Below are 13671 nucleotides of genomic sequence, written 5' to 3' on the forward strand. Positions count from 1 at the left end.
GAAAGACTTGGGCATTCAAGGAACAATTTTGTATTAATTGGCTCCTAATTTTCAAGTTTAAACTCTGTAGAGTTAATTTATAGCACCTCTGTCCCTGTTAGTGCTTTGTATATGGGTTCATTAAAATTCTCACTTGTTCTTAGTTTGAACTATTACTATAAAATTTAATTTGGTTTTTACAGTATTTTTTTTTCACACAAGGAGGATTACATTAGCTTGAGCTGTGCTTAAAATAAAATACTGTACAAGGATTCATTTAGAAGGTAAAAAGGCTTCAGGTTTGACATCCCTTTTCTTTCTTGGGTTAACATAGGTAGGAAGAAACTATCAATCCTGTGTAGCTGAGAATAATCATATAACACAGGAAATCATTTCAAGATAGGATAGTCAGGTGGAGTCATAGTGAGAAAATAGTGGATTCCTGGTTTTCACTGTGGCAGGGGGTCTTAACAAAATTGATTGTGATGCTTTTTCATATTTTGTCAATGTCAGAATCTTTGACTTTTATTTCATCTGTTTTTAAAAAGTAAGAGGACTTCATTGGTCATTTTAATCCTATTAGAACTTCAGCATAGATTGATGGGGGAGGATATAGTTCAGGGTAGCAACTGGCTAGATGGAGAAAGATACCAAATATGAGCATCCATGGAGAGTAATGTAAGTACTAATGAATCTGTTCAATCAGGAAAATTTTGGGTAGGAATTTTGACAAAAATGGTCTGAAAGCATTTTGACAAGATCATTTGTACAGTTGTGAAGTTTTAAAAATATTAAGCCTATATTGGTTTGGTTTCTCAGTGGCTAGTGCTAGCTCTTCTGAACAGAAAGGGGATTTATCAAAGACTGCAGGATCTTTAAAAGGTTTTGGGAACCAGGAATGACACCCAGAGTTTCATCACAGAGCTGGGCTTGGAGAGGACGCTGCTATTGCGGGAGGGTGTGGGTACTGTTTGCACCAGCAGCCCACTGTGCCTGGGGCTCTAGGTAGACTTGCTGCCTCTGGACACTGGAGTAGTTGCCACCTCACTGCAATGTCTGGTCAGTGATTTTTTTTTTTTTTTTTTAATATAAAAACAGGTAGTCTTTTTTAAAAAAAATATTTATTTTTATGTGGTCCTTAAGATCAAACCCAGTGCCTGACACATGCTAGGCAAGCACTTTGCCACTGAGCTACAACCCCAGCCCCTGATCACTGACTTCTTTGAAAAACTAGCTAGTAGTCTTAGGTGTGAACATGTGATTAATATTAGGTGACATTATCTTTCTACAAGATGTTTGGTAAAGTTGGAGTTTGTCATTTTTTAGCTTTTATGATGGGAGGTGAGCTCTATTTCATTTAGTAGAATTCTTCATATATGGGAAGGGGTTTCAAGTGCAGGTTAAAATGAAAGGACAGGTATCCGCTACCAATATACCTGTGTAAGACAACCATCTTCCCATAGGAAATTGAACAAAATCATTTCTGAATAGCTTGGATATGCACGTTTTTAGGTATACATTCATTTTTACTCGATAAACAGGTATCTGCTTTCAATTCTACACTTGATAAGATGTGTCTGTATTTTACAGTTGATATACAAGTTCAGCTTGTACTTTGGAAATATTTTTTCTTGTTTTGTAAGTTTTCTGAACTCTAGACACCTTTGATGTGAGTATGTTCATCCCAGACACATTCCGAGGTTTTCAGCACAGCTTTCCAGAGCAGATGGCCACATCTGAGGTTTTTGAGATATGGCACCTTTTAAAATATTTCCGTTGCTTTTGTAGGGAATGTTTTCTCAAGCCCCAAGTACCTATTCGCAGCACAGTTGAGCCTTTTTAAAAAAATATCCCTGAGATGTTTTCATGATTGCCTTAATGTATCCACTATCCTTGCTCCTTTTAAAGGGGTCTGTATTCCCAAAACACTGAACACAGAAATTCGAGGTCAACTCCAGAGTAACTAAATCTCTTAAATATTTCAACTTCCTCTTGTTTTTGTTAAGTATCTGAAACTAGATGTGATAGGGGCCATTTCAGGCTAGAATTCCTCAATTTTTTTTTTTTTTAATCAAAATAACGGGAAATACATTCCTTGAAGATTCTGGAAGAATCCTCATATAAAGCAAGTCCCTTTTTTCCCCCCGAGGGATCATTTTGGGGGAAAAATCTTATGTTCAAGATATATGTGAGAGTTCCTTGGTGCCTGTTCTCAAGGTTCTGTTTCAAGGAAAAAAAAAGACTAGCTGTACTGAGTAGTTCCTTTGCTGCTATTCTTGATGTCGGAATTGGAAAGTAGAGTTTTCCCTTTAGCATAATGTAATGGGAAGTGTCTGGAAGGTCATGAGAGAAAATAGTGGAAATTCTCCTTTGCACTCAGATTATGCATTCCTCTGGAGGTCAGAAATACTTGGAATCCAGGCCTAAAAAAAGTGAGGGCCGGGGAAAGGGCCTTAAGTCCTTCTGCTTCGTTGTACTCGGTCTGTCTTTGTAAGTAATTAGAAAGTCACGATTTAGTATTTATACCGACTTAATTGTTTTGCCTAGACATTTAAAAAAAAAATTGAAGATGTTATGGACTGTAGTTATGTTTTATTGTCTTGTTACTGAGCAGGGGTTTAGGGCTTGAAGCCCTTTTCTCTTGAGGAACGACGTCAGTACCTTACTGTTGATCTTAGATGTGGGGGGACAGTTTAAATAAAGCCTCTGCCGTACTCCCCCGCCCCCCCCCCCCCCCCCCCAAAGGTAGAGCCCTGTCGTCTGCTGGTCAGTCCTTGCTGGCAACAAATTTCTTAGCTCTGAATTGAACAGTCGGGGCACTTAAGATCTTTCATTCTTTCCTTACCCAGTTAAGGTTCTTACATGGCCAATGGAAAGGGATTTCAGTCCTGGGCAGTTAGTTGATGGAAAGGTTTTAATCCCCCAGAACCCTTATAATCCTTTGGTTCTTTTACTGAGTTATGAAGTTCTGATGGAGTCTTGAGTTTGCCATCACAGCATTTTAAGGTAACATGGGAATAGAATTTGTGCTTCTGCTTCTCCTGACTCACTTGGAACCCCAGAATATGAGATGGGCAGGGCCTTTGAGGTCTCCTAGGCCATCTTTCTGCCAGGCTGGGAATCTGTGATAGCATGCCTGGACATTGGTCCTCAAGCCTCCTCTTGTTCATGTGGAAGGTGCTGGAGGGCACTACCTCCTCATGCGGCCCAGCCCATCACAGTTCTTACCAAGTCCTTCCTGAGACTGAAACCAGATCTGCTACTCTGTAGCTTCTACCCATGAGAAGCAAATCAAACTGATTTTTTTCTTCTCTTACTCAGGACCCATTTAAATATTTAAAGACAGTTTCCTGTTCCTTCTAAATGTTCTCTTCCTCCCAACTCACATTCAAAACCTGATTTATTAACCTCTTCTGCCTGAACCTTTTAAGCATTCTGGTCATGTTCCTGCTTGACTCACATTAGAAATGTCTGAGCCAGGCACAGTGGTACATGCCTGTAATCCCAGTGTTTTGGGAGGTTGAGGCAGGAAGATTGCAAGTTCAAAGCCAGCCTCAGCAACTTAGTGAGGCCCTGTCTCTAGTTTTTTTTTTTTTTTAAGTCTGAGAACCTAGTACCATACTATGGAGATGGGTTCTGATCTGATGGGACGCAGTTGAATGGATCTTTTTTGGGTTTGTGTAATTGGTGTGTGCGCACATTATCTTCTGGGGCAGCTGGTGGTTTCCCTTGGCTCACACTGAACTTAATTAAAAATTTTAGGGGCTTTAGACCCATTATTCACGTAAAATGTTAAGACATATACATTTGAGCAGTTCCCTTTCAGCATTGAACTCATCCCAGGGACATTCTGTGACACCACTTTGGAGTCCCTCTTTTAGTGAGAGAGATCCTTGAACTGATTATCTCACTCCAACATTCCACCTTCCTTGCAAATTCTATTAGGCTGCAGATATGGCAAATGTCTTCTGAAAAAATGGAAGAACATTTTCTTGTCACGATAACTCAAGGTGATTTTCTCAGGTGGTGTTTGGCAGGCATGGCACATGGGCTAAAGCCACCCTGTCTCCTGTTTTTGTTCTTAGGTTTATTGGAACAAGCTACACCCCTTCACTTACATACTGTCGATGGCTACTTTTGTGCTAAAGTGGCAGGATTGAGGTCTCATGACTTCAACGCCTAAATTATTTATTACCTGGTCTTTTGTAGAAAAAGTTGGCTGTCCCTTGCTTTAGGGGGAGAGCAGCTGACACGTTAACTTGTTTTATGTTCATGGAGCTCCAGGTATGACTATCCAAAATCTTTTTCAAGGCTCATTAGCAACATAGGAATCTTGTGATTTCTTATTGTAAGAATTTTATAGGAAAAAAATATGGTTATATAACCTGAAGTGTGGTTGTAAAGTCACTTTCTGTATTGCCTCTCTTTTATCTGACTGAATCCTTACAAGTTAGCATTTGAAAGATTCATTACTAGAACTGTCTCCATGAAATTTGAGAAGATATCATCACTATAAATTGCTTTTAGCTTCATAGGGGCAGTTCTAGATTTTGTATTCATTTGTCTCTGGGGAAGAAGAATAGTGTTTTGGCATTAGAAGATGCCAGTAACACTAAGTACTAACAAATATCATTCAGTATTTCTGTGAAATTATACAAGACCCTGAGAAATTGCATGGATTTGCGTGAGAAAAAGAAAACCAATCATTGTTGCCCAACAGTGCCTTACTAAAATGTTTAGTGGCTGCTTCATTATTTTGTTCTTAAGTAGAAATTTTTAGGCTCCATTCCAAAGTTGCCAAGTCAAATTTTTCTCAAGAAAAATGATTTTTTTTGGGGAGTGGATAACTCGGGATTGAACACAGAGGTGCTTTACCACTGAGCTATATCCTAAACCCTTTTTATTTATTTTGCCACAGGGTCTGAGTTCTTAGGGCTTCACTAAGTTGCTGAGACTGGCTTTGAACTTGTAATCTTGTCTCAGCCTCCCAAGTTACCGGGATTATGGGCTATATACCATAATTAAAATTTTCTTTTAATTAAAACATTGGATATACTGCTGTCACAACTGCTACTTTTCTTGTTTTGGATATTTGCTTTATTGATCTGCAGATGATCAGACACAAACCTTTTGTACTCTTCCTGTGCTAGTGTTAGCTCTAGTGTTAGCTGGGTGAATATTGCATCAAATTAATTCTCCAAATGAAGGACAGATCTTGTGATCTAAAATTGCTCTCAAGTAATCTTTTAGCCTGGTCCTTTTCTGCAAAGAAAAGTGTTTGCTCCACGGCATGGAATCTGGGAGTTCACATTTTAAAGCATGTTGATGTATCCATATTATTGATGCCTGCACCTAGCATTTTTTTCTACCATTTCCTAGGTCCTATTCTGCTGACTAATGGGATCTAACTGATGTCTCTAGCCACCTCTTGTGATCCTCAGACTTCTTCATTGGCTTTATTGACACTGAATTACCTGCAGTTCCACGCTCTGAAATTGCTCTTTTGCTCTTCTCTACATGGAGGGCTCCTTGCCCCCAACCATGTTCTGGTTTGGATCTCAAATGTCCCTCAAAGCTCATGTGTTAAAGCCTTGGTCTCCAGACTGCATTGCTCTTGGGAGGTGGTGAAACCTTGAGGAGGTGGGGGCTAGTGGAGGAAATTAGGTCATTGGGTATGCTCTTAAAGGAGATCTGGGAACCTGGCTCCTATTTTTCTTTGACTTCCTGACTACTTTGAGGTGAATGGTTTCTCCACCACATGCTGCCTGCCATGATGCTGTGCCTCACCTATAACCCAAAGGCAACAAGGCCAAGCAAGTGTGGATTGAAACCTGTAACGCCACAAGCCAAAATAAATCTTTCCTCCTTCTAAATTGTTTGTCTGAGGTGTTTTGTCACATACCCTTTTTCCTTCTCCAAAGTGAGTCCGATTCAGCCCTGTGTGATCCCCACCAGCATGTCTTCTCTTACTCAGGGGCAGCCGCCTTCTCCCTGTAGATCTGTGAGGTTCACCAGTACTTCATATACCAAGTCATGTGATGCTTATTGAAATCCTCTCACCCAGGATGAACCCAGCCACCCGACTTCTGCCTTCATTGCCGGAGAAAATCCTGGAACAAGGCAGATGGAAACTCCTGTTCACCTCTCACAGGGCCCTCAGCCCTGCCTAGGAATGTTCCTGTTTCTCTGTTTATAGTGCTTCTTTCATTCATTCTCCTTGCCCTCCAAATTTGTTCACATGATCAAACTCTCTGGAAGTGACCTTTAGCCTTGTACTTCATGGAAAAAACAACCATGAGGTAGCTCCTCCCTCAGCCTTTCTTAATGACGTCTACAAGCTCATTGTGACTGGCACCTGTTAGAAGGGAGGAAAGTATCTTTTATTCATGATTGGAAAACTCTGCTTGAAGGTCAGCATCACATCTCTTACCATGGTAGAGACTTAGAATAATCTTTTATGGACTCTTCACATGGGCATTTAGACTGTGTTCATCTCTTAAATACTTCTTTCTAAAAAGAAATAGTCTTTCCCTTTATCTCAACTTTCTCCTTCTAGTCCTCACCTCTGAAAGGTTCCATTACCTCATAGGAGTACCACAGCTTGGCAGCCAAACCTTTAGCATTGGGGGGTGGTTTAAATCCAAATCATAACAGTACTGTATTGTCAGTTGCTCATGTGTAAATCTGAGTCTCCACCTTTTCCACATTGTGTTCAAATCTCTCTCAAATCTACGTTATTTCTGTCCCTACCTTTGTTTGAGTCATTGTAATATCTTCCTTGTACCCTTCTGGAATCCTCCTAATGAGAATTTTTCTTCCAATTTTCTGCACCTCTCTTTCTTAGAACAGTTTGAGTAATCTTTAAAAGGTCTAATTATGATTGTGTCAATTCCATACTTAAAAATCCTTCAGAGGCTTTCCATTGTACTTCAAACATTAACCCTTGCAGGGCATGATGGCACATGCCTGTAATTCCAGCCACTTGGGAGGCTGAGGCAGGAGAGTCAAAGCCAGCCTCAGCAACTTAGTGAGGCCCTAAGCAATATAGTAAGGCCCTGACACAAAATAAAAAGTAAAAAGGGCTGGGGATGTGGCTCAGTGTTTAAGGATGCCTGGGTTCAATCTCTGGTACCAAAAAAAAACCAAAAAAACCCTTTACCCAGAGCCCTGCATTCTCTGGTTGTCCACAGTTGCTGATCTCTTTGCTTTCTCTTCATTGTTCTTTACTCTGCAGCATTCTGGCACTTGACATTGCTGAAATTCCTGGATGACTTCTCACCTTAATCCTTTGCCTCTGCTGCTTTTGGGCCGGAGACAGTTTCCCTTGTTTTTTGCACCACTAATTCCTTCCCATCTTTCAGCTCTTAGCTTAAATGTCCCACTTTGATGAAGTTCACACTGAGCACGTTTCTCCTATGTTGTCTCTAATGAAGTCCTCACAGTACCCTTGTTCTTCCCCACCAGAAGGCATTAGTAGAATTTGCAATTCTGTATCTATTCAAGTGTTCACGTGCCCATTATGTCTCCTTTACTGAAAGTTCCACGATGGCAAGGGACTGTATTCTTGTAGCCTCATAGCCTGGCCCTAGATGCTTAGCAGATATTTCTTTCCTGAAATAGTTTATTAAGATAGCTATTTTGAACCAGTCAGTATTCACCTGTTTGGTGTCTTATTTGCAGTATTGTGTGGTGGTTAAGCTTGGGTTCAGACTAACATGATTTTTGAATCGCTGCCCCTGTCTTCCTTGACCTTGGGCAGTTATTATCTGTATCATTGCAGCATGCACTGCTGGGCTAATTTACTTCCTGAGCATGCCAGCTTCCATGAAAGACGTGTCACGTGTAGGCTTATTCAGGAATAGAAGTATGTCCAGATGGAAGCTTTGGAAGTGAAGGTGCTTGTTACTGTGACTTCAGTTAATTTATGCAAAAGTGTGTGTAAATTGAATCACCTTGAAAATGTATGACAGAATGTTGGGTATCTGCTTTCCCACATGGAACTGGGAAATTCCTTGTTATTTGGATGCTCAGGATTCCTGGATTGTGTGGCTTTGTCCCTGTTCTTTTCTTTAGTATGTGGGACTCCTTGCCATTGTAGGCTCCCATGGTCTAAGATGTCCAGGTGATAAAAGGAATGGTTTTGAAGATGATGCCTTCCCCCGATTCTAAATTCTTTCTTTCAAATCTGTTGTTCATCATCTCTTTTTTTTTTTTTTTTGTGGTGCTGAAGATTGAACCCAGGGGTACTAACCACTGAGCCACATCCCCAGCCTTTTTTTTTTTTTTTTTAAACATTTTTATTTAGAGACATGGTTTTCCTAAGTTGCTGAGGCTGGCTTTGAATGCATGATCCTCCTGCCTCAGCCTCCTGAGCGCTGGGATTACAGGTGTGTGTCACCATGCCCAGCGTCCCATCTCTTTTGAGTGGAACCCAGAAGCAATCTGGGGCAGAAAGCTCAGACTATGGACCTCTTGACTGTGGTTCTAGTCACTGAGTGTTCCTTATGTTAGTGCGACTAGTCTCCTTGGGAAAACATTTCTATCATAAGACACTGCAGAGGAACCTTCTGTTAAAATAAAAATCCTTCCCTAAGGGCTGGGGGTATAGCCCAGTGATAGAGCTTGCTTGGCATACATGAGGCCCTGGGTTCTATCCCCAGTTCTGTGTTTTAAAAAAAAATTCCTTTCCTATTCTAAGTCATTTATTTTGTTTTTCCTGTATTTTTAATCTTGGGTTTTTGGGAGGCTCTTGGGAAAAGAGGGATGACTTATTCTTGTGTAGTATTTTGGAGGTGGTTCCTCCCCACCCCCATTCTGGATATTCCTGGTCTCAGAAATGAAGGCTGATGGAGCTCAGCATATTGTTTCTGTGTTCTGCTTAGGTGAATATTCCCTTTGGTTTGCATTTTCAGTGTTCTGTGGCTTAGAACAAAAAGACCCAGATCAGCCAATGTAAGGAATGCATGTGGTTGTGGCTGGAGTTGGTGGGTGGGCCTTCCCTGATGTGATGTTTGCCGGCGCTCCCAAGTGTTTGCCTCCGCTTTCCTGAGCCTCCAGCAGTTCCACTGTGCTAATAGGCCTTAAATCCTTATAAGGAATTCTTTAGTAATGAAGGAATTCTTCAGACTGGTTTTATTTAAAAGAGTAGCCACAATTCTAGTCCTTTCCTTAATATAGTCTGATTGCCAATAAAGGAATGTAATTGAATTTTAAATTTCTGAGGAGGAGGAATTAAAAAAAAAATCTCAAACAGAAGTGTTCTGTTAATGGACGTGACAGACTGCTTTGTGTAAAGATGGTCCTCTTGCCACTTCATGGAGGAGCGTGGGGCTGCCTTGCATGTCACTCTGGCCAGCTGCCCTGCCTCCTCTCCCCTGAAAATATTTGAGTTCTAGCAGTTTAGTAAGTTGGGAAGTGATTTAATTCTTGGATTGGCAGGGTGAGATAAAGCAGTTAAATGTGTTGTTCATTTTATTTCTGGGTGGAGTGGAAGAGGGAAATGCAATACTAATGTTTTCCTTTTTGGAAACCTAATGCTATGTTCTTTTGTTATCGTTCTTGTTCTCTAGGCATTAAGCGTAACTGAAACCCTGATTAAACCCTTGGAAAAATTCAGAAAAGAGCAACTTGGAGCTGTAAAGGTTTGTGTCTAACTTGAGTACACTTGTAAACAGAAAATGTAGATGCCTCTGCTACTTCAGCGTACACTTTGTTCACATTTGGCAGCTTCCAGGGAGATGTTGGAGTCAACCATCTGTTGTTTTATGTTTTAAGTATGCTTTTCCCCCTTTGGGGAGGTGAAATTGAAAACAAAACAAAAACACCTGTACAGGGTAATAAAACCTCTAGAATCCTCTTTGGCTACACCTTCGCATATGGAGTTTTAAAAATATTTTTAACCAAACAACACATTACTCTGAATAGAAGGATCTTATCACTGTAGGGAATATAGTTATTTCCATGTACACCTCTATTTTATGGAGGAATGTAGCTTTGTAATTGGGCTTAAGGTTATAGAGATCCTGCTAGATCATGGTGCCATTAAAGCTAGGAAGAGTATTAAATTATTTTATAAGTGACATTGTTATTTTATAGCAACATAGTTTCCTTCAATTGAACAAATTTATTGAGCTTCTCTTACATACCTGGATTGTTATAGTATCTCATTTTGGCTGTTGTGCTGGGGATTCAGACATGAGCAAACCATAGTCTCCCCACACAAGGATCTGGGATTTAGCCAGGATTTCCGGGAATAATACAGTGACTTTGCCACAGGGAGCCTGGGATATATTTAGCAACTTTTAAAGTTTGTGATCTGAGCTTTTCAGCTATCCCAGAGAAATAATTTTCACCAGTCTTTCCTGAACGTTTTGTATGTACTTGAGGGGAGAAAAGTGACATTAGTGTATTGTGGACTACTTTTGACTTGGTCCGAAGAGAGAACAACATTAATTTTAGGTAGGGAAGACAGTTTTTATATTTGTAATTTTTTTCCCACATGCCTGGGGATGTGAGTCTCCCCCCCCCCCCCCCCCTTTATCTTCTTAAAAGAAACTATTAAAATCCCTTGGTACAAATAAACAGATGCCTCAATAGCTGTAACTACACAAATGGGCCCAAAGCATTTCAGCTTTTTAGTTTCAATTTACAGAATTCATTTTCCTTTAACTGATAAACTATTTGGCAGAATATTTTACAGTTTTTAATGAAGGACTATAAATTAAGATTTGTAGACAGTGAATGGTGTGTATGGGCACCTTCAGATTTTTCTGATGTTTGCTAAACTGTGTACAACTGGATAGGGCCCCCTGGCTTTGCAGCAGGACATTGGGGGCCCCATTTCATCTCTGAAAATAATTGACTTTATCTGTAAAAGGAAGGACTTGGGGATCTATTTTGTAATTTCATGACTTTTTTCTCTTTAAGCTATTTTAAACTTGAACATATTGGTTATTTTAACTAGTTGACCCATACTGCATGTATATAATGTTCATTTCTTGTGGATTGGGCAAAAATCATATGTTGTAAATGAAAAATGAGTGCATGTTAACCAGGAATGGAACCCAGGGTTGCTCAACCACCGAGTCACATCCCCAGTCCTTTATTTTGAGACAGGGTCTAACTAAATTAGATCCTTGCTAAGTTGCTGAGGCTGGCTTTGAACTTGTGATCCTCCTGCTTCAGTCTACCAAGCCACTGGGATTATAGGTGTGCACCACCAGAATCAGCAAGAAGCCTTTTTTAACTGGTAGTGTTTCGTATAGCATAAAAACAGTGGGGAGCAGGGGGTGTGGTTGTCTGTGCTCTACAGCAATATATAAATACCTTGTCTTTTCCATAGATTGTTAAATCCCTTAGATTGTTAAATCTTCAAAAGACTATGCTAACTTTCTTCATTTTCTACCAGCCTCTGCCCTGCCTTACTGTAGTAGATACCTGATAAGTAACCTAGCTGTAAGGTTGTTCTTACATCTATTTCCTTTAAACGTTCAATTCAGTTTTTATGAGCACTCACTTTTATTTCTCTATCAGTCTTATGTGGGACACTTTAAAGAGCTTTTTTAAAACGGCAAACAGTTTTCATGTGGAGATTTAAAAGTAAAAAATTCCCTTAACTGTTGACCACATCAGAATTTTGAGATGTCAGTATCAACATTTTTATCTTTTTTCCTTTTCTTCTTATCTGGTAATGTCACACCCTGTGCCTTTCTATCGATGCTCTTTCAGTTCCATGTACTTTCTCCAGTTTCAAGAAGCCCGATTACATGTTTAACTGTGGTTTTAAACATAATCTAAGCTGCTGAGTGTTTTTTTGTAAATGGGGAAATTTTCCAGAAGCCCCAAGGTGGTACTCTCCACCATTTTGCTTCTATTTGTATATGCCCTCCTTGAGTCATGTCTGTTTGACTTCAGCTCATCCCTCTGTTTTGTAGGTTCAGATGTGTTCTTAGATTCTCACCCCTGGGCAAAAGTCCCATCATAGGACAGAGGCCAGTCTGTGCTGCTTCACGTCAGGTGGCTGTTTGGAGTTTGCCTTACCTCCTTTTCAGGCTCTTTCCCTCCGTGGAGGAGGGTGTGCTTACTCTCCATCATTCCATTGTGCTTTCGTATCCATTGCTCATAACATGCTGATTTTATCCACAGGAAACTGGTATAGATACCAAACAACATAAGAACCAAACATTGAGTAAAATCTCTGAGAAATACCAGACCCATTCAAGAGTTACAGTGGGAAGCAAAAGACAGACTCCTGACCCAAAGACAAAGAACCTTACTACCCTCAGCACAACAAGCAGCCCGAGATTCTTAACATCATTACTCTTGACCCTTGAGTCCCAAGGGGGTAACAGAGTCGCTGTAGTAAATACTACAGAAACAGGGGTTCCATCACAGTTGAAGATCTCCAGTGGATTGCAGGCAAACTTGCCCAACTGTGCCTCAACTGAAGGCATGGACTTTATTATACTCTGCAGTAAACAAACCTTTTCTATGTTCCAGAGGGAGATATTAACTGTTTGCATAATGAACAACCTTAAAAGACATTCTCGAAGAAATAGTCCTTAAACAAAGGCTGTCAATGCCTCTGCATGGAGAGATGGAGAAACATGAGAGACTCTGGGGGTTTTTCTACTCACAGTATACACACCAGTGTATGCACCTGACCCATCTGTAGCATGGTGAACCTCTGACCTGAGCAGACACTCCTGTACTTATATAGAGACCCTTCTGTTCCTCTCAGCCATGATGACTTTGGATTTGGCTCTGCCCTTTGAGGGGAGGGAGTAATACATCCTATTTGGAAGAGCTGTCTACGAAGTCAGGCTATACAGGTTCAAATCTTAGCTATAATACTTAGTAGGTGTGTATCTTTGAGAAATGTATGTAACTTCTCCATGCCTCAATTTCCTTTTCTACAAAATGGGAATAAAACACCTGCCTCAAGGTTATGAAAATGACATGACCGAGGGGAGTGAGGGGTTGGGAGGGAGCATGGAAGTAGGAAAGATGGTGGCATGAGACATTTTTACCCTGTGTACATGTATGATTGCACGAGTGGTGTGACTCTGCATTGTGTACAACCAGAGAAATGAACTTGTGCTCCATTGTGTACAGTGAGTCGAAATGCAGTCTGCTGTCGTGTATAACTAATTAGAACAAATAAAAATGACACGAGATTAAAACATAGAAAATACTGTCTTCAGCAAATTTATGAGCACAAAATAGTGCTGGAACTAAACACTAGCACATCTACCCAATCGAGTAATACACATGTGATTTAGATCAATAGCAGCAGCATACAAACATCAAATGGACCCAACTAAACGGTATTGACATTGTCAATGAAAATGTTATTGAAAAGAGGCAAATATAATTTTATCCAATAGCATAAAATGTTTAAACAGAACTGAAAAAAAGTTTCATGTATTTTGACTGACCCTCTTAACTCCTTCACCAGACTCTCACCCAAATTTCTGTTGTATTTTTCCCAAGACTATGTCTAGTGGATAAATTTTTAATTAAAAAAAGTTTACTAATGTTCTGTAAATGACTGCAAAATATCAGTAAATAGCAAACCTACTTGAATTTGTCATACTAAATTGTTTGATAAAGCAGAAATGTTGATGTAATTCCATTTCTTTTTAGTAATTAAACATTTTATTGTCTATCATACAGCACAGTGAGAGAGACCCT

The 13671-nt window shown here is 40.0% G+C and overlaps 1 protein-coding gene across 4 annotated transcripts in view; it reads left to right on the forward strand.

The window, feature by feature from the left end:
• Positions 1-13671, forward strand: part of ARHGAP10 (Rho GTPase activating protein 10) — a 296650-nt gene that overhangs the window by 91207 nt on the left and 191772 nt on the right. For all 4 annotated transcript variants that reach the window (XM_079154583.1, XM_079154582.1, XM_079154581.1 and 1 more), the window contains exon 4: positions 9549-9620. In XM_079154583.1, the coding sequence (XP_079010709.1) occupies positions 9549-9620 (72 nt within the window). The remainder of the gene's footprint in view (positions 1-9548; positions 9621-13671) is intronic.

Source organism: Sciurus vulgaris (genome assembly GCF_902686455.1).
Source record: "Sciurus vulgaris genome assembly, chromosome: 9".
Taxonomy (NCBI): domain Eukaryota; kingdom Metazoa; phylum Chordata; class Mammalia; order Rodentia; family Sciuridae; genus Sciurus; species Sciurus vulgaris.